Raw genomic sequence first — 27,083 nt, forward strand, 5'->3', positions numbered from 1 at the left:
TGCAAAAGTCGACGATGATGTACATTGTACAGAGGAGTTAACAGAGAAGGAGATTTTAAACGGATTGTTAAATAAAGATATGGACGAGGCTTCATCCGACGAGGAAATTAGTGTTTTGCCGAAGGAAAGGCCTTCAATTAAACAAGCTGCAGAAGCAATAAACACACCAAGGGATTTTTTTGAGTTTGACCTAAATTCAGATGACCATTTGGAGAAAATTAACAGTTTGGAAATAACGCTTTTCCACAGCTCAAAATTACGACAAACTTCAATTCACATGTAACTTCAACAAATTAATGCACATTAAAAAATTAATGTCTTCGTCTAATGAAGCCTCGTTTATGTTCCTCGGTTTACTCTTCTTTACAATACTGCAGATTGTGTACATAAAAAAAAATTCGTTTTATATACCACAAATTATGTACATCAAAAAATTTATTCATTAGAAATTAGATTTTTTTTGTCATACTATGTTTTTTAATCTAATTTAAAATAAAATTCTTAATTGTTAACAGTTGTAAGTCAATTGTTAAGCTGTCATTATGTTTTATAAATGTATACCACAAATAGTATATGCATGCATTATGACGTTTAAAACCATTATGTGACCGATTTTCAAAGGAAATTTGCTCATTTTGATATAGCGACCATTTGATATAACGACCAGATTGGGACAGTCCCGATGGGGTCGTTATAACGCGAGCCAACTGTATATATATTTACTTATTAAAATGAATGAGTAAATTCCCATCTACTCAAAAAAGAGTAAATTTTTTTAACTGAACTTCAGTTGAATATATCTATATTTGAGTGAAATACTTGCTTGCGTTAAAGCAAACTTGATTGGTAAATATTTAAGCGATGCTCGAGTTCTTTTCACTGAAGCATGAGTGAGCTATTTATTATTTAATTATATGTGGGCTATAAGTTGGAATTTGCAATGTTTTATTTTAAAAAGCAAACGACAATATATCTAAATGAAATTGTTATGTTTTACGATCTAAATAAGTAGTGTTCGTGCTTTTAATTTTCGCTAAATTTTTTCTTCCAGATATGTCTAACAATATTTTGAATCAAGAAGAAGTGAAAGTAAAATTTATAGGGGTATTTCTGAAGCTGTTTTACTTTTTGATAAGTAAATATACCTTGTTGTTCTTATTTTTAAAATACTGTTTTTAAAATATTATTATTTAGAATGCATTATATATACTTTCAATTTAAAATAGATGTTTTGCAGCGTTTTTAAATAAAATACTATTCATTAAAATTATTTTTCAAGAGAAATTTAATAAAATTTAAAAGTGTTAAAAGTGGATGATTATGGAAAAAATCTGATTCTATGTTAGAATCTTTGTCAAAGCATGTGGGGATATATTATATCTGCAAAAATGTTTAGAAATATTCTAGATCTCATATTAAAATTTTAACTTTTTATTTTAATATAATGGACTTATATCCATGCTTCTGTTTGGTTTTTATGTATTATTTTGGTACAAGATATTTGTGGATATTTAAATTCATATCATTCAATACTTCTTTTATGAAAGATATTTTCGAAATAATCTATTGTTCATACAGTCTATACTTGTTGTTATTTAAATTGCTTTTTATTATCAAAGTTGACAGACTTATAAAGGTTTACATTTGCAAGATTCATTCATTGAAATCTGTATCTTCAGATGCTCGATACATTTTATTATAAATATATCATTTTAAACGAAAAGTGAAAAATATTATACTTAAAAAAACTAAATAGTATTTTGAATTTTTCTGTTCTTATCCTGTTTTTAGTTTTTATTTAATTGGAATTCGGAATTAATACCATTTTGGTAATTCATAAAATATTTATCACTTTATGCAATCTATTTTTCTTCTGCTGTTAGAATAAAATTTGATAAAATTTTTCATCAAGTTCAATTTTTGATTCAAAATTGAAAATGCAGAATTGTTATTTAATTAAAAGTACAATGCTCATAGGAAATATTTAAAAATACAAATATATTATAATTTCACAATAATTATAGATCAATAGTAATAAAAAAGGGAACAGTATCAAGATAAATATCTTTTACGAGATTCTTTTTTTAACCTCGCGCATATTGCTCATTTAACGTTACCCAGTGGGCACCTGTGAACCTAAGTTACGGAGGAGAGCTACATTACCAACGCCATACTGCCACAGATACCCGTTCATAGGATGATCAACATTCACCCAGCATACTACAAAGAACAGCACACACGAGAGAGAAACATCTATGCCCTGAGCGGGATTTGAACCCGCAGCCACTGTCTTTTATGTCAGACCGCTCTCCCCAATGGCCAGTAAACTCCATTTATAGATTCCCAGTATTTTATATCATTTATTAAAAATATTTTTGTTCTTAGATTCCAGTTCTCACTTTGTAATCAGATTCATGAGAAGTTTCCTTCAGAATGACTAGTAAGATTTCCTCGTTTAGCATATTTAACAGATTTTTTTATTAGTTTCATAAAAGTGAAGGCGGCAAAACTGTATATTTGCACTATATCTAGGTTTTTAATAGCACAGTTATTTTTATTACATGTAACACATAAAAAAGAGTTATTTCGTGACGGAAGAGGGATTACCACTTCGGTTATTTCATATGCAAACTATGTTTGAAACAAGAGAGACTACTTGTTGAGAGATAAAAAGTTATTTTTATTACATGTAACACATAAAAAAGAATTATTTCGTGACGGAAGAGGGATTACCACTTCGGTTATTTCATATGCAAACTATGTTTAAAACAAGAGAGACTACTTGTTGAGAGATAAAAAGTTATTTTCATTACATGTAACACATAAAAAAGAATTATTTCGTGACGGAAGAGGGATTACCACTTCGGTTATTTCATATGCAAACTATGTTTGAAACAAGAGAGACTACTTGTTGAGAGGTAAAAAGTTATTTTCATTACATGTAACACATAAAAAAGAATTATTTCGTGACGGAAGAGGGATGACCACTTCGGTTATTTCCTATGCAAACTATGTTTGAAACAAGAGAGACTACTTGTTGAGAGATAAAAAGTTATTTTCATTACTTGTAACACATAAAAAAGAATTATTTCGTGACGGAAGAGGGATTACCACTTCGGTTATTTCCTATGCAAACTATGTTTGAAACAAGAGAGACTACTTGTTGAGAGATAAAAAGTTATTTTCATTACATGTAACACATAAAAAAGAATTATTTCGTGACGGAAGAGGGATTACCACTTCGGTTATTTCATATGCAAACTATGTTTGAAACAAGAGAGACTACTTGTTGAGAGGTAAAAAGTTATTTTCATTACATGTAACACATAAAAAAGAATTATTTCGTGACGGAAGAGGGATGACCACTTCGGTTATTTCATATGCAAACTATGTTTGAAACAAGAGAGACTACTTGTTGAGAGATAAAAAGTTATTTTTATTACATGTAACACATAAAAAAGAGTTATTTCGTGACGGAAGAGGGATTACCACTTCGGTTATTTCATATGCAAACTATGTTTGAAACAAGAGAGACTACTTGTTGAGAGGTAAAAAGTTATTTTCATTACATGTAACACATAAAAAAGAATTATTTCGTGACGGAAGAGGGATTACCACTTCGGTTATTTCATATGCAAACTATGTTTGAAACAAGAGAGACTACTTGTTGAGAGATAAAAAGTTTTTTCCTTACATGGAAAAGGGTTATTTCGTGACGTATAAAAAAGGGTTATTTCGTGACGGAAGAGGGATTACCACTTCGGTTATTTCATATGCAAACTATGTTTGAAACAAGAGAGACTACTTGTTGAGAGATAAAAAGTTATTTTTATTACATGTAACACATAAAAAAGAGTTATTTCGTGACGGAAGAGGGATTACCATTTCGGTTATTTCATATGCAAACTATGTTTGAAACAAGAAAGACTACTTCTTTTAAATTTATTTCGATAATTGAAAAATGTTTTAGATTCAATGTGAATCAAGAAAAAATTTTGAATGTTGATTACATTAACTTTGAAATAAGTAGTATGATATATTAATTTTTGACAAATCAAAGAAGACTCTATTTCTCATTCAATTGAAAGAAAATTTAGATTTAGACGATTCCCTCTAAAAAAATTACGAAATTCGTTTTCAATTTTTTTTTCGCTTACGAGCTGTATAAAAGAACTATTTTAATGACTTATATATCGCATAGTTTTCAACAATTTGTTTTTAAAAATTTTAAATCAAAAATTTCGTTATTAATTTTAAATAGTTCTAAATTTTTCCTTACATAATCAACCCATTTTGAGTATTCTTAATTCAAATTTCTTCCATTTATATAAGGAATTTTTTCTAAACTATATATCATTTCAAAAATAACTATAGCGTATAAATAGCGCTTTGAAAATTACGCTAATCACTATAGCGTTGTTTTTTTCTTCCACCCACTGTAATACGAGGGTTGCTATTTATATTTCTGGCTTTGGCAACAGTAAGTGTTGCAAGGCGACAGCAGACGATTTTAATCGAAAGTTTGATATTTTTAAACATAAACTCAGCAGACGATTTACCATTATAGCTTCATTTGTGTTGTTGACAGTAAATTGAAAAGTTCTTCTCTTGTTAAAAAAAAGGGAATTGAATCGTGAACATTTTCGTGTCATTATTTTTCATAACTTTCGACGTGGATTGCCAAGACAAGAGTGCTTCGATTAACTTAATTCTTTATTCAGTGATAAAGCGCCATCCTGCAGCACTGTAAAAAAATTGGTATAACGAATTTAATCGGGGTTGATGTTCGATCCAGGACGAATCCCGTGCAAGTCGTAAAAAATCCGTTGTTGTGCCAGAAAAGATCGATGCTGTGCGTGAACTGATAAAGCAATATCGTCATGTGACATACCGTGAGATAGAGGCGTCTTTGGACATTAGTATGACTAGCATCAATAAAATATTGCATGAACATTTGAGCGTAAAAAAAATTTGTTCGCGTTTGATCCCGCATAATCTGACAAACGCTCGAAAAAAGGCTCGTGTTGATTGGTGCAAGGAAATGTTGGAAAAATACGTTCAAGGTACAGTCCGCAAAAAAAAAAACGAATCACCCTGAATAACTTTCGTTCTAATGATCGGATTTTCACGAACTAAGTGCCAATCTTAATGGTTCCTGGGGGTGACCTCAAATATGTTAATTAATTAGTGCTAACTATTAATTAAGTTACGAAATCAGACACAAAAACGTACTTTCTCTGAATAAACATATAATTTTTTTTACATATTTGGAATCTAGACCCTTGAATTAGTAGGGGTAGACAAAATTTTAAAAAAATTGGGTGGTAAATTGGGCCGCAATAAAGGTTTATATATTTGGCGATAGTCCAGAATACCGCCAAAAAAAGTCGCCTGCGCAAATAAATATTTTAAGATAACCCATTGACTAATTCAAAAGAGGAGTGCTTAATTTTACTAGGTTGCTACGCAACCAAACTCTGATAGTAAAAAAATTGAAATAATGTTCAGTGATTGCTCGGAGGGGCTTAATTTATTGTTAATAGAAAATATCTCGAAGTTTTCAGGCCATAAACAATTTTTTTAGGGGATTTCTGTCCAAAAAGCAAAAAAAATATTATTTTAATCTCCTTTGAAAAGTAAATTTGAATCGATTTATAAATTATTTATGATAGTTTTTAGAATTTAAATACATGAACTTTTTATCTGATATTATTTAGATTACACTGTTTTTACTATATTTATTCGAGGATTTTATACTAAAATAAAATGAGCATAACTTATTATAGCTATATACAAAATTTTAGGGATAATCATTTTTACAGTTTTAATCGAGTCTTCTAGGCAAGAAAGTTTGAAGAAGAAAAAAAAGTGCTTGAAAAATAAAATAGAGATTGTATAATATTTCTAATGCACATTCACAAGGCTTTCTATAATTTACGATATTTCTTTTTTCTATAACTCAAGGAATTGCTGAATGTTTAGTGGCATTTTAAAAAGATTGAAATATGTTATGTTTAAGAATAAGATATTGAAATAATATGTTGCAAATTGTAGGATTCATTGTTTAAAAAATCGCTTCATTCTACTTGATATTTAGGTTACATCGTTTCCTTTGGATAAAGATGATTAGCAAATAGCATCCTCATGTTTCGATACATTCTGAAACTTATACGTTCGCAAATTCACCATAAAATGTCGCACAGCATATTCTTCAATTACGATAAGCTACATTTACCACCAAATTCTGCTACTATGGTTATTTTTGCTTTCTTATATATATCTGATGATCTCTTTTTAAACAGAGCTCGTAAGATCCTTAAGATACTGAAATGGGGGCACAGAAACTTAAGAGATAAAATATTTAATTTCATTAACTCAAAATATCTGGTGTCAAAATGTTAATTTTTAAGTTAAATATAACTTTTACAATATTGTTGTTCTTACATTTTTAAAGACCATATGAATCCTGATAAAATATTAAAATGCATATGTTTACTTTAACTAGTGTAAAATCCTTATCAAAATAATGATCAAGACCCAAATGTAAAACAGTATAATTGACGATAAAAGCTCAACTGGCTTCAAAACATATGAAGTCGACATGTTTCGAGTTTTCAAATATAATCGCCCATTCTCAAGACTTGTCAGGCTTGGATAACTTGTGACTTTTATTATTGGACGCTCAATGTCTATTTTTATTATCATCTATTATTTTTTTAAATCAATGAAGTTTTTATATTTTCGATTCAGTTTCTTGGGATTATCCATTTAGTTACACAACATATTAAATTATTTCACTCGATATTAAAATAAGTTTTACATATGTTATAGGCACAGGTTCTTAGATTGAAAAAATAATAATTCACTACTTTGTAAAAAAATTAATGCAGCAAAAAAAAATTTTTTTTTTTTTTTTTTTTTGCTGCAAGCCTTAACATTTTAGTTTAAGGTCATAAAAAAATTCCGTTTACAATTGAAATTTCAAAAGTCGAATGTGAAAATGGAATGTCCCCTAGTACCAGGAATCGAAATTAAATAGTAACAAGGACAACTTTTTTAAACAAGTTAGCGTTTCCGTCCTACTCGAAGTTGTTTGAAAAGGTATTTTTTATATATCGATTCCAAAGTTTATTCTACATATATTTCAGGGTATACTTTCGGAGTATTTCGATCGAGTTTATTTTTACACCCTTATTTGCTTAAAATTATTAAATAATTTACTTAAAATAAATTATTCAAGCTATATGATTTAATGCATTTATAGTATAATAATAAACGGAGCTTCCGACGCATATCCTTAACCTTAATACCGCTATCATTAAATAAATGGAATAAGCTTAGATAAATAATAAAAGTTAATTTTTCCCTCGTGTAATTTTCAAGGAATAATATGTTTCGATCAAACAGATTTCATTCTGGAAATAGCGAAATTATTGAGTAGGTCCCTTGGAGCAATATCATTCTTATCCTCTTTTGACGAAATATAGGAAAAATTAGTTTTCACAGTTTCTGTAAAAAGTATGTTAGCCTACTTGCCACGTTTTTTTAAAATTTTTTTAAAATTAAAATAAGGTCGGAAATTGTGTATTGTGTGCACAGCTTCGGAATCCTTACAAATTTCAATTTTTAGTATTTCCTGATTAACAAAATAAGGCATTTTCCTGATTGCAAATTATACTACAATAATATCTTGGAAATCATGCTAAAGTAAAAAATTAAACTAAATAGTTTAGTATATTATCAGAAAAAAAATCTACTTGGTATCATAAAGAGTAAAATATATAATGAAATAATTAGTGAATCACACGTGGTCAGATAATTAAAAATTTAATTTCGCAACTAAGATAGTAGGACGGCATTTAAGATACTGAGATATTTTAAGACACTAAAAAAATTGGCTACGTATTCCACAGCTTTTTATGTTCGGTATCTTTATCCTCTTTGTAGTGACTTATAAAACATCAACACTATTTTAGATAATCTAAGTTGAAGTCACAAGAAACAAAAAAAAAAAGACAATCAATAATTTATATTCTTTTTTCAAAAAAAAAAAATAGTATGCTAAGTAAATAATCAGCTGTTTTGCATTAAATAATTTTAAACAGCTGAATGTTTTTAATTTCTTAACAAGGTTTTATTCTTAGCTAGCAGACAATAATTCTTTAAAAAAAACTTGGCTATAATTTGAAAAGGAGACCTAAATTAAAGAAAATCTAAATTAAAGTTCTAAAAAAATTATTAGTATATTAATGAAGAAATAATAAACGTAAAATGGAAAAGAATAAGAATTTTAAAATGTTAAAATTTTGTTAAATAGTTGGAAAAATAGTTCTGCGATACACTTCCGGAAATTTCTTTTAAGATTAGGATGATATAGGGTAAACCAACAAATGAAGGAGCATTTCATAGATATTTCTCAGAAATAAGATTTTAAACGTTTTAATTTAGATTGATTGGTAAGAGTAGCTTACTACCTAACAATAGGAAGTCCTCTAACAATGCATTTAGTTATCTGGTCTTTGAGTTTTCTCTGGAAAAAGTTTTGAATTTGTTAGTATCTGTTCAACGCCTTGTTTCTTTGACAAAATTATAAGGTCAGTGTTTGTTGTTATCCGTTTAAACTACAATTAATTGCATATAATAATGCTTTTTCTTTTCATTGTGAAAAAAAGAATTCAAAATATGGTCATTGAAGTTACGTTTTATTTATTTTAAGCATCATAACATAAGCAAGTACTGAGATTAGGGGGTGTTTATTAACTGGATTACAGAACGATGAAAAACCAATGTATAAACAAGTGTTCCTTTACTGGGATTTTTTCAAGTTAATGAAAATAAAAGAAAAATTTTAATTTTCTTGTACCTTTTGTCATATTATAAATCAAAATTATGTTAAAAATAGAAAAAAACAACTTTTAACCAGAGAAGGAACAGGCATGTTCCTTCACTGAGAATAGATTTCCCAGTGAATGAATAGTATGTGTGAAATATGATTTTACTTGGATAATTAGTTGTTCAGCGACATAGAGGACTCCTAAAATTCAGTTAAATGTTGTATGAATAGTTCCTATAACTATTTCATTTAAATATGCAAATTTAATTGCTAAATTTATTTAAAGAATTATAATAATAATTAATTTATTATTTATCTTTATAAATGTAGTGATTAGTTATTACATCATACCTTAGACTCCTTAATAAACTATGTTTATTAACTAAATATAACAACTAAATATAATAATAAAAGCTTGAATGGAATCTTTGCAGGATTTTGTGCCAATTATTAGCTAAATTATTATCCTATTGCCGTCTTTAATGTCCTAACGGGAACTGGTAGGAAAAATCCATTTAAAGACAATTATCTAGGTGAAAAATGGGTGAAGTTTTTTTAAGGTGACATCCACCGATAACTGAAGATAATTTCAAAAGGCAAAACTTCCCTTAGAGAATAATATTCGAAATACTGGTTTTAAGAACTTCAGAGAATCTTTAGGAGGGAAGTAGCCCTGGCATCCTTTTATAAAGTGATTGCATTTACAATGCGAATGAAACAAGAGTTGAATACTGCCCTTAAACGGGAAAAATCTGCGGCCTTAAAAATTATAAGGATTTATATTCTAAAGTACCTAGGAAAGAAAAAGTACCTCCATTGGTAGTTTTTCCTTACAGAAGAATTCGTAGAGATAGTACAGAATCAGTCCCTGCTACATATTTCATTGGAAAAAGCTATTCATGAAATGAAACGATGACCACAGCAACATTTTACAAATATATTGTAAATGTTTCTACCCATGGCTAATTAAAAATGCAATCAAATTCCTAATTTTGCTTCTTCTGGATAGGTATAAATCTCATATCAATTTGAAACTGAGCAAGTTTTGTTCCTCAAAACAAATTTTCTGGTTTAGTTTTCTACGTAATTCTCGGAAATCTCGTTAGATCTTGAAAACAAAAGAATTGTAAAACAATATGTCTAGAAAATTTTACATCCATTTTTAAATAAGATTTGAGGCATCAACTGATGAAGTTAAAATGCTTTTATGAAATGCGATATTTTTTCATTCGATGTAGAAAACGTTGACTGTAACAAATGCATGCAAAACAGACACCAAGAGTTAATGAGCAAGACAACTTTTCAACAAAACACATGCTTCGAGAGTAACGATGCGCTATTTCTTCAGAAGCTTGAGAAGGAAATCTCACAAGTTATGTTGCAAATTTTTAAAGGAACATTGACAGAAAAGTTTAATCTCCCAAATATCCAATAGCCTGAGCTTTTCTCAAAATTGAGGAATTTATTTCAAAAAGAACAATCGTATAATCAAATTTTGGCTCTGAAGCTGAGACAACTAACATTAATAATGAAAGTATCTTGAAAACTGATTTTGAGATAAGTCCTCTTGAGGCATTGTTAGTTGCAAAAACGATTGGTTTCATAAGTAACTACTAGATATAAGTCAATGAGAGATGGGTTTTACTCAAACTTCGAAACTCCTTTTTCTCATTTATTATCCAGTGAGGAATTCTGGAAATGGAACTGGAAAATCAAAAGAAATTTCGAAGATACATTTACATTGGCCAAAAATTTGGAAAAAAGAGGAAGGTTAAATCAAAAGAAAAAGAAATAAATTACTCATGACGAAGAGAAAAAAAATACTTAAAAAGATTAAAAAAAAAGCTTAAAAAATATGAGGAAAAGATTAAACAAAAAAATGATCGAATTATAATAATAATAAAAACATCATCAGATTACACAATGATAAACATTCATAATTTAGAACGGACTATTAAACTGTGAGAAAAAAATGAAAAACATTTTTTTAAAATTATGTATTCAAACATATTTTACTTTCCATTCCATGACTGAAAAAAAAGTAGCATTTTCCACATTAACTATGGTTATATGCCGTAATTCCAAGAAAAATCTTGTTTTTAGACATTTGTGTGGCCTATGGATTCCTAACGAGCATCAAACATTATCAAAATTAAGTGTTCATTCTCTGGAAAATTTAGTGTTTATTCACTGGTAAGAACTGTTCCTTCACTTGGTCATCTTACTACTTATTATTTAAACCACCAAAAGCTTAAAACAATATTATGTAAGTTATCTAACTTTTTTTACATAATTTGCATTTAATAACAAATATGTCGACACCATCATTTAGCTAAAATTACAAATTTTGAAATTTTTAGGAATTTTTTTTAAAGGCAAGCTAAGCTTAAGTGTTCCTTCATTGTTTAGTTTACCCTATAAGATGTTGAGAAATTTGCGATGTTGTGAGAGATGTTTAAAAATGTTGACTACGTATTTTTATTAATATTTATAAAATATATATTCAAGAAATTGATAAATATATTATTCCAAATCTATGCATACATATGTATCTTATGGAAATTGTATCAGTTATTGAAAAACAAAATAAAAAAAATAAAAAATAATCACATTAAATGAGCACAATCTGGTGTATTCTATCAGAAGCACGCTTTTTTAAAACTAGACATTTGTTGAATAAAGTGTTTTTTATTCAAAATTCTTTACTAAATTGCAAATAAATTATTAAATGACTAAAAACGAAACATCGTATTTTATAGTGTGAAAGAAATAAAAATAAAAAGATTAGCAAACGATTATTAGCGAAAAAAATATGAATGAAATTTTACGCTACGCGCGCGAAGTCAAGTTCCTCCCAAGTTTATCACATTTTAATATTAATCGCCCCAATTAGTTATTTCTTCATTGTCGCCAAATTATTTTTTTAAAAATAATTAATTTTAATTTTTCTCAGCTTCTAATAAATAAAAACAGTTGAAACTTTAGATTTTTCAATTGAAAAATATGTAGATTAATATGGTATAAAAAAATTCATACCTTATAATTCAATATTTTTTCATCCTCACTTTAATTAAATAATAAAAAATAATAAATAATTATTAAAAATTATTTTTTGCATAAAATTATCTTTGGGTAAATGAGTTTTATGAGTGGGTGCAATTTTTTTTGAATTGCTTTATTAGTTTTGAAAATATGACTGAAAACGCAAAAAGCGAAATTAACATTAAGGGGTACGAACTTTGAATCGCTCTCCTGACCAAACTATGGGGACCACATTTCCCAGATTGCGGCTACCCCCTATATTTTGAGGATAAGAAATCCAAATATGTTAAAAAAAATGCATGTTTATTCAGAGAAAGTACGTTTTTGTGTCTGATTTCGTAACTTAATTAATAGTTAGCACTAATTAATTAGCATATTTGAGGTCACCCCCAGGAACCATTAAGATTGACACTTAGTTCGTAAAAATCCGATCATTAGAACAAAAGTTATTCAGGGTGATTCGTTTTTTTTTGCGGACTGTACATCAAAGGCTGTGTATAACATCTACACAGGTGATGAATCATGGATCTATGCATATGAGCCGGAAACAAAACAGCAATCAACTGTATGGGTCTTCCAAGACGAGGCAAAACCAACAAAAGTTGTTCGAGGAAGAAGCACATCGAAACAAATGATTGCCTGTTTCTTCGGCATTAACGGTCATGTGGCAACAGTGGCGTTAGAGTAACGCAGGACGGTCAATTCTGAATGGTACACGACCATTTGTTTGCCAGAAGTCATCGGAGAAATTCGAAAAAAGGAGAAGAACAGGCGAATCATTCTTCATCATGACAATGCGAGCTCTAACGCATCGACTCAAACAAAGGCATTTCTGACGGAGCGAAAGATCGAACTGATGGGTCATCCGCCGTACAGCCCTGATTTAATACCCAATGACTTCTTCTTATTCCCACACATCAAAAATGAATTACGTGGACAACGATTTTCGATCCCCGAAGAAGCGGTTGATGCATTCAAAACGCATGTTTTGGAGTTACCTCAATCGGACTGGAAAAAGTGCTTTGAAAATTGGTTCAAACGCATGCAAAAGTGTATTGATCATCATGGAGAATATTTTGGAAAAAAAATAAAACCAATTTCGATCCTACATATTTGTTTTCTCATTATTAGGCCAGAAATATAAATAGCAACCCGGGTATATATGGCAAGACGAGAAGAGAAAAACTCCTTCTTACTTCATTATTTATCGGACCCTTGCCTCCTCTTTCTTTCCACCTAGATAAGTAATCAATGCAATTTGTGTCATAAGGATATGGAAGAAGCTTCCTCACCACCTGTTAATAGAATAAGTTATTTGATTAAGAAAAATAAAACCATTTTAAATTCAATAAATAGATAAATGGGATTAAGATTTCTATCTCTCGCTCCACCTTTGTCTCTCGCTACTTGTACAAAAATTTGTGAAACATTTTAGAGCATGTGTTAACACAATCTTTTGAATTGAATCACAAAATGCAATGTAAAAATGACTGAAATGTTCCAAAATATAATGTAAAAATGACTGAAATGTTCCAAAATATAATGTAAAAATGACTGAAATGTTCCAAAATATAGCAATTCAAGAATTTAAGATTAAATAGTTGTCGCTCCAGACCCAAGAGCCTCATTCGCCAGTATAGCATGAGTCGTCGTGAGTGAACAATGCCGAGACCGAACTAAACATACAATACGGGGACCCAAGACGCAGGACTCCGAGTCACGCAGGAGGAAAGCACCACAATCTCGTCCATGAGCTTAGGAAAACTGCCCACACCAAACACTGATTCCAGGGCTACAGGGCAGCATTACCAATCCGTCTGCAGCTGATGACCCAACCCGGGCCAACTGCAGAGTAACAGCCACCAGTTAAGTAACCCTCCGGGTGGAAGGCATTTAACCAGCTTTATTAAAAACAATTACAAACTAATTTTAAAATAATTAAAAAAATTTAAAAGAATTGTTTTATTGGGCATCATATTGGAGGATGCCAATATTGGCTTATAATCACAGTTTGATTCCAGAAATAGTCTAGTTCTAATATGTTTTTATTTTAATTCTTTCTATTGCTCTTTGTAATACAGAAAGGACCTCTACAAGGCACTATGGTTATTTTTCTAGCGTGATCCAAACTTCTTGTTTGCTTAATGGCAGTTAACACACTTGATCTCCTCTCTGAAAGTCATTGCATGATGCCCGGTCTCGTAATAATTGTAACAGATTTCATCATCGATAACAACTCAGTGCTCTTGGGCACTCCCTGTTGTTGTAGCTTCAACAAATTAGGTTCAGTTTCGCTCTTGTAGTGATTTTCGTAAAACACTTCGCTAGAGTGTCACGACCCAGTGGACTTTTTCCGTTTTGATTGGGAAAAATACCTCGATTTTTTCTTCTCTGCGATCTTTATTATTTTCCCTCAAGAGGTAATCAAGTCTTAGTTTGGTTATGGCAAAACCTACAAAAATGGAAACGACATTTAGAGTCTTTGAGATTTTTCAAATTTTTCAAGAAATACGTTGAATAATATTTATCAATAAATTTTGAATCTTTCAAACGTTTGAGACACCGACAATAAATTACACAAGAAAATTAGTATTTGTTTAATTCTACAGTTCATAGATGGCGCTTTGCGCATCCTAATTAATTATTCATTGAGCTGAATAATAGATATATTATGAATAATAAATAGTGTATGTGTATCGTGTTTCAATGTTTTCGAGGTATAATTCAATATTCTAAGTTCATGTCCGATTCCAATAAATTGTGACAAATTCTAACTGATTCGTGAGATGTCTAAACGTTCCACCTTTAATTTTATAGTTCCAAATTCATACAACAACCGAGTCAGGTAAAAATTTATGAAACATTCATTTTCCAGCTATTTGGTAAATCAGTATTTTTGAGCACATTATGGCTGAAAACATAGCAAAAAGCATGTAATTTGAATCGATTCATTTTGATTGTTATTTAAAATAATTGCTAAAAAAATTTCTTAAACTAAGTTTATTTTATTTCATTTATAAGCTTAGTTCTTTTTATTGCACTATATCGTAGTATAAATACCAATTAAAAGATTGCTTATTTTTTCCCAGAGTGTAGAATATATATATTTATTTAGTTAATGGCGTAAAAGTACGAGTTTTAAAGTAAAAATATAGTTACCTTCTTTAAATGAAAAGTATGTCGTTGTGTTTTCATAGATAAAGTAAAGCCTTTCACGTGAGGATTGACAATGTGGTACGGATTGTGGAAGGATATCAAACCTTCTGGAGGATGGTAAAGATGTATATATTCACTTTCATCAATTGAAATATTGAGAACTATAGCTGAAATAATTGAATGAATTATTATAAATTGAAAACGAACAGAAATTTGCCTATTTATTTTTTAAAACCCAACGCTTCATTTATTTTTTTATTTTTAAAATCCTGTTAGGTGAAAGGTAATACAAAGAGCTTAACATAAATTTTTACTGTTAAATGATATATTTTCTCATTATCTTTTCCTTCGTTTTTTTGTTAACTTTTATTATTTCGTTTTTTCACTTAAAAATCATTACACACTTTAAAGGTTTTTAGGACTTTGCTTTTTAAAAAAAAAAACCTACAGATTTCTTAAAAAGTTTTTCAGTTGCTTTAATTAAAGCTTTTATGAAGAATATTTTGCCTAGGAATACAGGCTGTATGATTTCATAATATTCAATTTAAAAGCCATATTCTCTTACGCGAGATAATCTTATTTAATTTAGAATAATTCATTTATATGACTAAGTTATTTTTGTTCCGAAAACGAAAATTTGTAGTTCATAGTTAAAAGTTTTTGTTGTGCTAAGTGGGAAACAATTTTAAAATGTTTGGTAAGCAAAGTTTCACGATACGAGGGAATAAAAATTTATAACTTACTTCCGCTTGAAGTCACTACACTTGGCTTTGCATTTGGTCTTCCGAAAACAGTATTTAAAGTATAACAGCCACTCAAAAAACCATAAAAGTTATGAGTGGGAACACTTGACTTCCTGAAGTACGTAAAGCTGTAAAGAAGAAGTAAAATCGTTTAAATTTAAAACTAAATGCTTATAGCATATTGCTTTTAATATGCTAATACATATATAATAATGCATTCCAATATAAATACACAATCAAAATTTACAAAATTTTTTACGTGAAATAATTTAACATGATTTATTTTTTCGTTTATTCATTTTTTTCTTAAAAATTTACTCATCCAGATATGATGTATATAGCATTTCTCGGGTAGTTAGGAAAATGAATATTATAGTGGAGGAAGTGCCACGGTTTTGCAGTTAATTCAATGAACGGCCCCTCACAGGAGCGTGTGTTTAATGTAATAGCTTCCCTTGTTGCTTTGAGATTTTAGAGCTCTATTCGATTCTTATTCTCAAAAATGACTCTAGATTCCTGTTAATGAATGACAACAACTTACTGCATGAATGACAACAACTTACTGCATGAATGACATGTTTCCGACGATTATCTGGAATTTAAGTTAGTTCCTGTATAGATTCGTCGGTCTGATCTCATAGAGAGGCGTAACTTTCCCCACACTTTGCTTTTTTTTAAATTGAATTGAATTGTATATCGACAAATTTTGCTGGGTCTCCGATAATAACGGTTTAATTATTTGTAAAAAAACTATAAATTGCATTACTCCATATTCTTGACATACAAGTAAAATATAGCAAATATTTTGAGCATAGATCAATGATTTTCGCTTTTTTTAATCACACGTGTCATTTTTCTATATTTTATACTGCTTTAATAATAAAGTTTTCATTTTATCTTCAATAACCGTTCTAAAGAATTATTTAAAATAACTAATGAGATTATTAACTCAAAGAAAAGGCGACAAACATTACTGTGTTGGAAATATTTCCAAGTAAAATAACAAATAAAAAGTAAAAAATAAATATGTGAATACACATATATATATATACTAGCTGACCAGGCAAACGTTGTTTTGCCAATGAATTATTTCTAGAGTATGAAAATATATGTTATTGTAAGTGTGTGCGTATTTGGTATATGAGTGGAGGAAGCATGGAGCGCTGTGAACGATGACAGAATGTGAAAATAACAACACACCAAATAATTATTTTTTTAATTTATTGTAACTTTTTTTGTAAGTTATATATGCAACGAATTCTAAAAATATTGGTCAAGAATATTAATCTCTTAGTGCAATGGAGTGTATAATATTTTTTGTCATTCCATCTTTAGCTAACACAAATAAACTGGATGGTTTGCCCACTCGAGAGCATGCCACTTATACTGTGAAAAACATGTTCGTGTGAAAAAACATGGTGTGCTCAAATCTAAGCCACAAACAGATATTGTTTGGTCTTGAGATTTATTAATAGTCATTGAAAATGCCAACCATATGGTAAACTGAATGCGCTTAAATTGAATTGACACATCTGTGGGAATAATAGGGATTTGTGGAAGTAATATACTTTCACCCCGAAATTTGCCATTTAAAATAATGACTTCGATAACGGTGTTCATTAATTTTTTGGCGACTAATTATGTGCCGTTTCACAGCTGTGGTGGGTTCAAATTGCGAAGCAAAATAACCGGAGATCCAACTTTGAGTCTAAATTATGCGGTGGTATGCCTGGTAAATCCAATGAGTTTAAAAACTCTGTTGGAAAATTTGCAGCTTCAAAGGGATCGCAGACTGCATCAACGGATTTATATGTCACCAAGTTACCTGCCAATAACTGGTAATTTTATGCATCCAGTTTCATCCTTAGTAACTTTTCCATCACTGATGCCTGACAATTGTTTTGAGAATGTTTCAGTAGATGGATCCTGAAGCATTTGAACTCGCATATTTACTTTTAATTGAACTTTTTCAACATTACGCCACAGTGGAGATGATTTCAAGCAAGCATTGATTTCATTAGCGTACGTTGAACGTGGAATGACGGGAAGTGCTTGTCTAAAATCACCTGAAAGGAGTAACATAGTGCCGCCAAATAATTTGTCATTGTTTATTTATATCTTTCAATGTCTTGTTCAATGCCTCAAGCGAATGTTTGTGTGCCATAGTGCATTCATCCCAGATGATAATTTTACAGCGTTTCAACACTGTGGCCATAGACGATTGCTTTTTTATGTTGAACACTGCGTCTGAGTTGTTTTGAATATTTAGTGGCAGCTTAAATACTGAATGAGCTGTTCTGCCTCCATCCAATAAAGTTGCCGCAATGCCAGATGATTCAACGGCCAACGCGATGCCATTATTTGATCGTATTTCAGCGAGAATTAGCGAAATAATAAATGTTTTGTCAGTTCCACCAGGTGCATCCAAGAAAAAAAATCCATCTTGTCCTGCCGAAACTGCGAGCATAATGCGGTCATAAATATTCCTTTGTTCCTCATTCATTAGTGGAACATTGCGAGTAACAATCGCAACCATTTCTATCGTATTGTATTGAAGTTTACGATTCATGTCAGTGTTTAATAAATCAGATGCACTTCGATTTGGCGAAGGCATACCGAAATGACAGAGTGGCAAGTTAGCAATAATAATGCAAAGATCCTCAATAGCAATCAGTGATTCATTGTACATAGCATCGCTGAATGCTATCATTAGATCGTTGCAACGTGTGCGATGTTGATACCGTATATCATCAGTCATCGAATCTTTGTGATTATCCCATAACGTTTCAATACGGGCCGGGAAACATGTAGTTAATACTATAGCAAATAGTAAACGAATTTGCTTTGCCGTACAGGTCAATGCAGTTTCAGCAAGCATACATTCCTACTGGTTGTCGTCTTCCAGCAAGCCGAGTGCAAATCATGCATCTTTATACGTTGGATAATGATGTCCATCGACTTTACTTATATCTTGAAATGACAATGAGCCGGTGACATTAACAAACAACAGTTGAAAATAAAAGCACTCAGTCTGTCTTGGATTGACTGTAAATATTCTCCCCAAGGTGTTTGATTTGATTTGAATAAACCGGGGCATGCATCAAACGATGTGCCTTGTTTGCGGGTTATCCATTTTTTTTGACCCCATGTGAAATAGGGTGGTACTTCTGAGTAGAGTAATGTCCGTGCAAATGCACCAAAAGCATTCGTACGATTACCCAATTCAAAAAACTTGGCGAGTGAAGTTTTTGGTGGATTTATAGCTCGGTCAATCGCTGTCTTGTTAGTGAAATATACACTCTGGCTGTTCTTAAGATGGACGACTAAATGAATAACGATTGGATCCATTTCATGAATTGGGAAACCAAAGATGCGGCAAACAGCTTCATTGGAGCTGATGTGACTTAATATGACTTGTTGCAACATGCGTGAATATTTTTTTAGATTTATTATGTTTTTATGTCTAGTTTGGATCCGAATACGATTTAATAAAGGTATATTTAAAATAAATGTTAAATTTTGTCCAAAAAATGAAAAAAAAAATAGTTATAAACCTGTTCTCAGACCTACTGAATGTAAATATAAAATTTCATCAAAATCGGTCAAGCCGTTTAGGAGGAGTTTAACCACTAAAACTGTGACAAGAGATTTATATATATATATATATATATATATATATATATATATATTCAAAATGAAGATAAAACAAATTAATTTTAATATTAATAAACTAATTACTTGGAATTCTAATGTTTCTAGGACCATCCATTTAAATACCACTTTAAATGAAATGAACAGAATTTAAAGAATATGTAGTAATATTTATTTATCCAAAAAACAAATCGATAAACTCTTTCAAAATTTGATAAAAAACAATGGATACCCAACTAAAGTAATAAAATCTTATATAAAATCATTGAATTAATCGTATATTTTTGTGGATATGTTTACTAAATTTCTTTGTTTATTTGTATAAATTTTCCATGTGCAAATCCATTTCGGGCAAATCAGTGGTCAAAATTATTTACCAAAAAATTCCTTTACTAAAAAATTTCCTTTGCTAATTTATATAATTTTTCCATGTGCAAATCCATTTCGGGCCAATCCGTGGCTAAAATTATGTACTAAAAATTATTTTATTTGTTAACTTTTATTATTTTTCCATGTTCAAATTCATTTCGGGCAAATCCGTGGGTAAAATAACTTACTAAAAATTTCTTTATTAATTTATGCAATTTTTCCATGCGCAAATCCATTTCGGTCCAATCCGTGGCTAAAATTATCTACTAAAAATTTTTTTCTTTGTTAATTTTATAATTTTTCCATGTGCAAATCCATTTAGGGCAAATCCGTAGGTAAAATTATTTACAAAAAATTTCTTTATTAATTTTTCCGTGTGCAAATCCATTTCGGACAAATCCGTGTTAAAATTATCTACCGAAATATTTTTTCTTTGATAATTTATATAATTTTACGATTCGCGATCGCAACGAACTATAGGGGGCGTTGTTGTATGAGACGCTTACCTGCGATTTCTATATGAACCGTCATTCAGTTACTCTGGAGACGTCGTTAATGTAGCGTGTAGCATTGCAACGTTCCTTCTTTAATGTGGCTTATTAAATTTAAAAAAGAAAAATGCTTGATCTTCTTTCTTGTACAACCGAAAACAAAATGGTATCTCTTTTTATTAGAGAAGGAACATCCAAAACACATCGGAAAAATATTTGTACATTAACAGAAAAAAATAGGTATATTCTTATAAGAGTTAAAACCTAATGCCCGAGAAATAGTATTACTAAATTTTATGATATAACATGAAAGGCCCATTTAAACTTTACATTCTATAGTTTTAAGAATCATATTAGTTCAAAAATTAAAATGAACAAAAAGTATACATAAGCCTCATAATTTTATGAAATTTAATTTTGTAAACAACGTTTTTTGACAACAATTTTTATCAAAAAATTTCAAGTTTCAATAAAAATCATTATTTAGAAACTAAGAAACGTAAAATAAAGAATGCTGACGAAACAAAAAAAAAAAAAAACAATTCTTTTTTGTCGCCATTTTTAGTGCTACGAAAATTCATCTTTGGGATTTGCCAAAAACAAAACAAGATGCAATTTTATTTTTTCAGGAGGGAAATATTTTACCGAAAAAACGAAAATGTACCAATTCCCACAACATAAAACTTTATCTTGGTAAACGTACGTTTTGGAAATGTTATTTTATTTGGAATCGTATTTATCAGAGTTCATATGGCGATATGATTGTTTTGAATCTATGCTAAACTCTATATCGGCTCATTTTCCACCGAAATCCGATTGACTATTTTGATTTTAAATAAAGTGTTTTAATTTATGAATTGTCGCAAAAATTTTAAGTGTAGATTGGCGGCACTTAAAAACCGCCAAATCTGTAGCGGCGGTGGCGTTAATACGTTAGTACCGAATTTTTATTCCATACTTTTCTGAATCATATTACTTCAAACATTGGAATATACAAGAAGTATACATAAACACATAATGTTATACCATTTAATTTTTCAAAAAAAGTATTTTGAGAACAATTTTTATCAAAAAATTATAAACTAAAAAACGGAAAATAAAGAATTCTTAGGATAAAAAAACGATTTTAAGAATTCTTTACATTGAAATAAAAACTTTCATATTGTTTCTTTTTTTATTATTCTTATAGTTCTTAATCAGACGTAAAAACCCATTCTGTAGTGTAGAGAACCATCATCAAATTAAAAAAAAAAAATATTTACGAGCAAATTTTTTATTGTAAAAATCATTGCTCTTACCTGATTTATGATTCCCGGAGAATTCCAAAATGATAAGTTCCTTGTTTGAAAACTTTATTCTCAAATAATAGATACATAGTTTATACCTTTATTACTTTTAGATAACATACTACACAGCAAAATTTTATAATTGATATGAATTTGAATACGTAGCTAAAAACAGAATAGCTGAATTCTAGTTGAACTTATTCTTTCAAAATTAAAAAAAACTTACCAAGAAAATGATTTAAATTAATTAAGAATCAGCAGAAATGGCACTATTTCAAGTAACTTGGATAATTTTTTATTGTTGTTTTCCGAATTATATGGATACAGAAATATATACTATTCTATAACTATTACAATTCTGTATGTTCTGATTTCATATTTATTCACTGGAATGACGAAAGCAATGTTGACTTCACTTTAATTCGTAATGAATTAAAGACAGAAGAAATGCATTTTACCTTAATACACACATCTGTAACAGTATCCGAAATCGGAAGTCATCAGTTGCAAGTTTGTTGATAATAGAAATTAAAAATTATTGAGGAATTTTTCTTCAAATCTTTGGCGTGTTCTGTTCCTGAAAGATTTACTAATATTCTGGAGATTTTTTTCAAGTTCTTCGGCCTTTTCCTTAGGGAAATTGTGTTTCTTATTTGCTGCTAAAAAATGGCGTCTGATTCAGTCAATGACTTTGATGGAACTAAATGAAAACGTGATAAATTAATGTCCGATATTTACAGGCTCCCGCTAGACGGCGTACTCGAGCGTTGTTATCGCGAATTGTGCAAATCCATTTCGGGAAAATCCGTGGCTAAAATTATTTGCAAAACAGGCAATTTATGTTTCTCTTTTCTATTTTATGTTTTTTCTTAAATAAATATTTATTTATTTTCTAAAATTATTTATGGTCAATTTTTTAAATTATCCAGTATAATATTACCTTGCGCACATCCATTTTGGGCCCATCCTTGGAAACTAACAAATCAATGCATAGCATAACAAATCACTTTAGCAATGCAGTAAGAACGGCACTTTAAATTCCTCTAGTGAAACTCAATTTGCGCTTTTGTTTTCATATTTTGTAATCTGGCAATCTTGTGAAAATATTTTTAAATCATTCTTGAAAAATTTCCCGTTCATGTAAGTACATCTAATTTCACTACTCGCTTTAGAGATTTTGTTTTATACTGTTTTTTTCATTTTATTTTCTGTTTTTACGTGTTTTTTTTTACTTATTGTGCTCTATTTTGTTTGTTGTAATTTTGGTAAAAAAATTTTTTGATTGCTCCTCACACTATTGTATTAATATATTTTGCTTTGGCTATATTGATACAATATCAGAAAGCACTCTTTTTGAGGATATAATCGTGTGGGCTGATGAAAAGATTTTACCTTTCATTTTCCGGGTTTCTTCTTTAAAAAATTTCCTCCTTCTTTTTTAATCAATTGTTTGTTATTTATTTATTTTTTTCACTATTATTCCCCCCCCTTTTTTTTCATATATCTATAATTTTCCTTTGTTTTATCTTCATTCATATATATATATATATATATATATATATATATATATATATATATATATATATATATATATATATATATATATATATATATATATATATATATATATATATATATATATATATATATATATATATATATATATATATATATATATATATATATATATATATATATATATATATATATATATATATATATATATATATATATATATATATATATATATATATATATATATATATATATATATATATATATATATATATATATATATATATATATATATATATATATATATATATGAATGAAGATAAAACCAGCTTAAACTCCAGTCCCTCTTCATATAATCATTTGTTATTATTTGATTCGGTTCATGATTAACTCATCCACTAGCAGTGAGCTAATCAGTACAGAAAGATATAGGCAAAATCAACATTTTGTCATTTAAAATAACTTCTCTTAAAAGCGTTCTTATGTTTGGAGGAAATATTTATGTTTAAAAGCATTCTTGTATTTGAAGATCCACTGTTTTCTTAAAAGCATTTATAATGGAGAAAAAAGTCTCTGTAAGGAGACTGCAATATAATTTAATATATCTAACTGATTATTTTTCTAAAAATATTTAGAAAAAAAAGCACTTAAGCATATTTTCAACCAATACAATTAATTTGTCAATCAAATCTATTAGAAATATTAGTTTATTTCGAATGGCAATATGATGCTGAATAATTGGAGTGGTCTTACAAGGGTTGCAACATAAAAAAGCAATATTTAAATTGGCTCCACACACACACACCAACATTTAACCCCGCGCCTATGCCCCTAAAAGGGCATTTATCGGTTAATGGTTAAGGTTGGAAGACGAGACAGATAGAAAAAATAGAGGAAAAAATAACAAATAGAAACAAAAAAGAGAAGAAAATAAAAAGAAATATGAAAAAAAAAGAAGCGATTATTCTGTTTGTTAGGGCATTTGATTAAAAAGTATCCAGAGCTAATTTGCCAAGTTTAGTTGTGGTTGTTGCTCAACATTGCATAATTTTGTCATTTTTTCATGAAAATTATTTCAGGATTTCCTCGTATTCTTCTAGAAAATTAATGAGGTTTGTTGCCTTCTGTTTTAACTTTGGATTCTTACAGATGGATCTCTTCCAGGCTATTAGGAATTCTTGCTTCGGTTGTTTAAAGTGGTAGGATGTGTTAAGCGGACATTCTATTGCATAATGCCACACTGTTCCTACTCCTCCACAGGCACATGTATTGTCAGTTGCCAGGCAGAATCGCTTTAGATATGCTTTAAAGGGGCCATGCTCTGTAAAGAAGAGGATTAGTTGCCTATTCCATTCCAAAGGTTTAAATGAGATATCTGGTAAAATTTTTCTGATTAAATTGGCTCCATATGTAACCCGTGAAATAGGAATAAAAGCACTGCTCAGATAAAGATTAAAATATAAATTGTTTTCATGCATGATGATCTCTATCATCTAGAAGAAACTAAAAAAAAAAGAAACTAACGTTTTACATTTATTTCATTGGCTAATAAAATCAGAGAAATAAGAAGGGACAAACAAAATTATCGGATCGAAGTTTAAGACAGAATTATTCTATCACTATGGCCAGTCTTAACCAGGCATTTCAAAATGAAGGACTTTTTTTAAACAAGCAATGTTTCTTGTGTTATAAAAAATCTTGTTAATATCTGCAAAAAAGTTTTAATTGTGAGTTTTTTTTTTATATAGCATGCAAATTAAACGTTGCTGATAATGGAGGATCGCTCAAAATTTTTTCGATGAAAATTTAAAAAGTGCTGGAAGAAGCGAAATCTAAATGGGTACACCAATTCTCAAATTCTAGGAGAACGAACATTCTTGTACGCATGCAAATTTCTAATTTTAGTTGTGAAGATGTATGAAAAGAAATTTTTAAGGACGTTAATAAGGAACACCCGGAATCTATCAAATAAACTTTAGACAACAATGACATATGTTGTTACAACACAACATAAAACTTACTCACAATCCTCAGGTTGATTTCCATGCACTAAGAAAGAACAGCTACGTATTACATCATTTAAATCCTGAATATACTTTAGACGTTCATCAGGTGGAAGTTTAGATATTTCTCCATAGCCATAAAAAGGTAAAACCTATATAAAATTAATTATTTTCAGTATTTAATGAAATATAACCCAGGATATATATATATATATATATATATATATATATATATATATATATATATATATATATATATGTATATATATATATATATATATATATATATATATATATACACCGAAGAGCCATTACATTATGACCACCCTGCTAATAACATGTAGGACCACCTTTAGCCCTCAAAACTGCTAGCACCCGCCGTGGCATTGATTCCTCAAGGTGCTGATAGGTAGTCTGAGATATCTGGTACCAAGCGCTTACCAACTGATCCTGCAATTCCCTCACATTGCGAGGGGGTAGCGTGTCAGCACGAATTTGGTTTTCCAAGTAGGACCACAAATGCTCTATTGGATTAAGGTCAGGTGAATTTGGGACCAAAACATGACTTGAAAGTCACTGGAATGTTCCTCGAGCCAATCCATGACGATTCGACCCTTATGACATGGGGCATTATCCTGTTGGTAAACACAATCCCCCGCAGGAAAAACTGTTGCCATGAATGGGTGAACCTGATCTGCAACTATGTTCAAGTAGTTTACAGACGTCAGGGATTGTTCTATGAGGAATATGGGTCCTAATGTGTCCCAAGAAATTATTAATCCTAGGAAAGAAACCATGAAAACCTGGGCGAGCCCATTGTTACAGAGATGGAGGGTTGTCATAATGTAATGGCTCTTCGGAATATATATATATATATATATATATATATATATATATATATATATATATATATATATATATATATATATATATATATATATATATATATATATATATATATATATATATAAAAATAAATACAAGATATAAAAGAAAGTTAAGAAAAACAATAAGTTTCATTTATTGCGCTTAAGCTGCAAGTAAACAGAACTCATTAGATAAGTTCAAAATGAAGATAAAACACAGGGAAAATATTGACATATGCAAAAGGGGGGGGGGAATAATAATGAAAAAACAACTGATTAAAAAAAAGGATGAAATTTGAAATTTAAAAAAAACAAAAACAAAAGCGGAAAATAAAATATATATCTTTTTATCAGCCCACACAATTATATCTGCAAAAAAGAGTGCTTTCTGATATTGTATCAATATAGCCAAAGCAAAATATATTAATACAATAGTGTGAGGAGCACTCAAAAAAATTTTTTTACGAAAATTACAGCAAAAAAAATAAATTACAATAAGTAAAAATAGCACGTAAAAACAGAAAATAAAATAAATTGGTACAGCGTTATTTGTTGCAGTGTTATTTCATCGTTGTTATTCACTGGAAGAGCAGTCACATTAGTATTTTCAACTCGAAATACTAAAATTTCACTGCCATTATTCACATACTTGCAAATATATTTGATGCTCTCCTTTTAAGGGCGAGCATAAGTGTTGGAGTTTAATATGACTTGTTGCAACGTGCGTGAATATTGTTTTGGAATTATTATGTTTCTATGTCTAGTTTGGATTCGAATACGATTAAAAAAAGATATATTTAAAATATACGTTAAATCTGTCTAAAAAAGGAAAAAATTTAGTTATAAACTTATTCTCAGACCTACTGAATATATATATAAAATTTCATCAAAATCGGTCAAGCCGTTTAGGAAGAGTATAAACACTAACACAAGAGATTTTATATATAGACTTGGTAAACGTTATTTTGCCACATGAATTATTTCTAGAGTATGAAAATATATATTATTTGTAGTAAGTGTGTGCGTATTTGGTATATGAGTGGAAGAGGCATGGAGCGCTGTGAACGATGACGGAATGGTGTGCTCAAATCTAAGACGCAAATCATTGCAAATACCAATCTAATGGTA

General features: G+C 29.6%; 1 protein-coding gene across 1 annotated transcript in view; it reads right to left on the reverse strand.

Moving 5' to 3' along the window:
• Positions 1-27,083, reverse strand: part of LOC147806195 (uncharacterized) — a 75,503-nt gene that overhangs the window by 32,738 nt on the left and 15,682 nt on the right. The window contains exons 4-7 of the mRNA XM_087168976.1: positions 25,108-25,241; positions 15,775-15,902; positions 15,035-15,198; positions 13,072-13,170 (exon numbers count right to left, since the gene is read on the reverse strand). Coding sequence (XP_087025102.1) covers positions 13,072-13,170; positions 15,035-15,198; positions 15,775-15,902; positions 25,108-25,241 — 525 coding nt within the window. The remainder of the gene's footprint in view (positions 1-13,071; positions 13,171-15,034; positions 15,199-15,774; positions 15,903-25,107; positions 25,242-27,083) is intronic.

This window comes from Parasteatoda tepidariorum, chromosome 8 (assembly GCF_982258835.1).
Source record: "Parasteatoda tepidariorum strain Cologne lab strain chromosome 8, Ptep-v5.0, whole genome shotgun sequence".
NCBI lineage: Eukaryota > Metazoa > Arthropoda > Arachnida > Araneae > Theridiidae > Parasteatoda > Parasteatoda tepidariorum.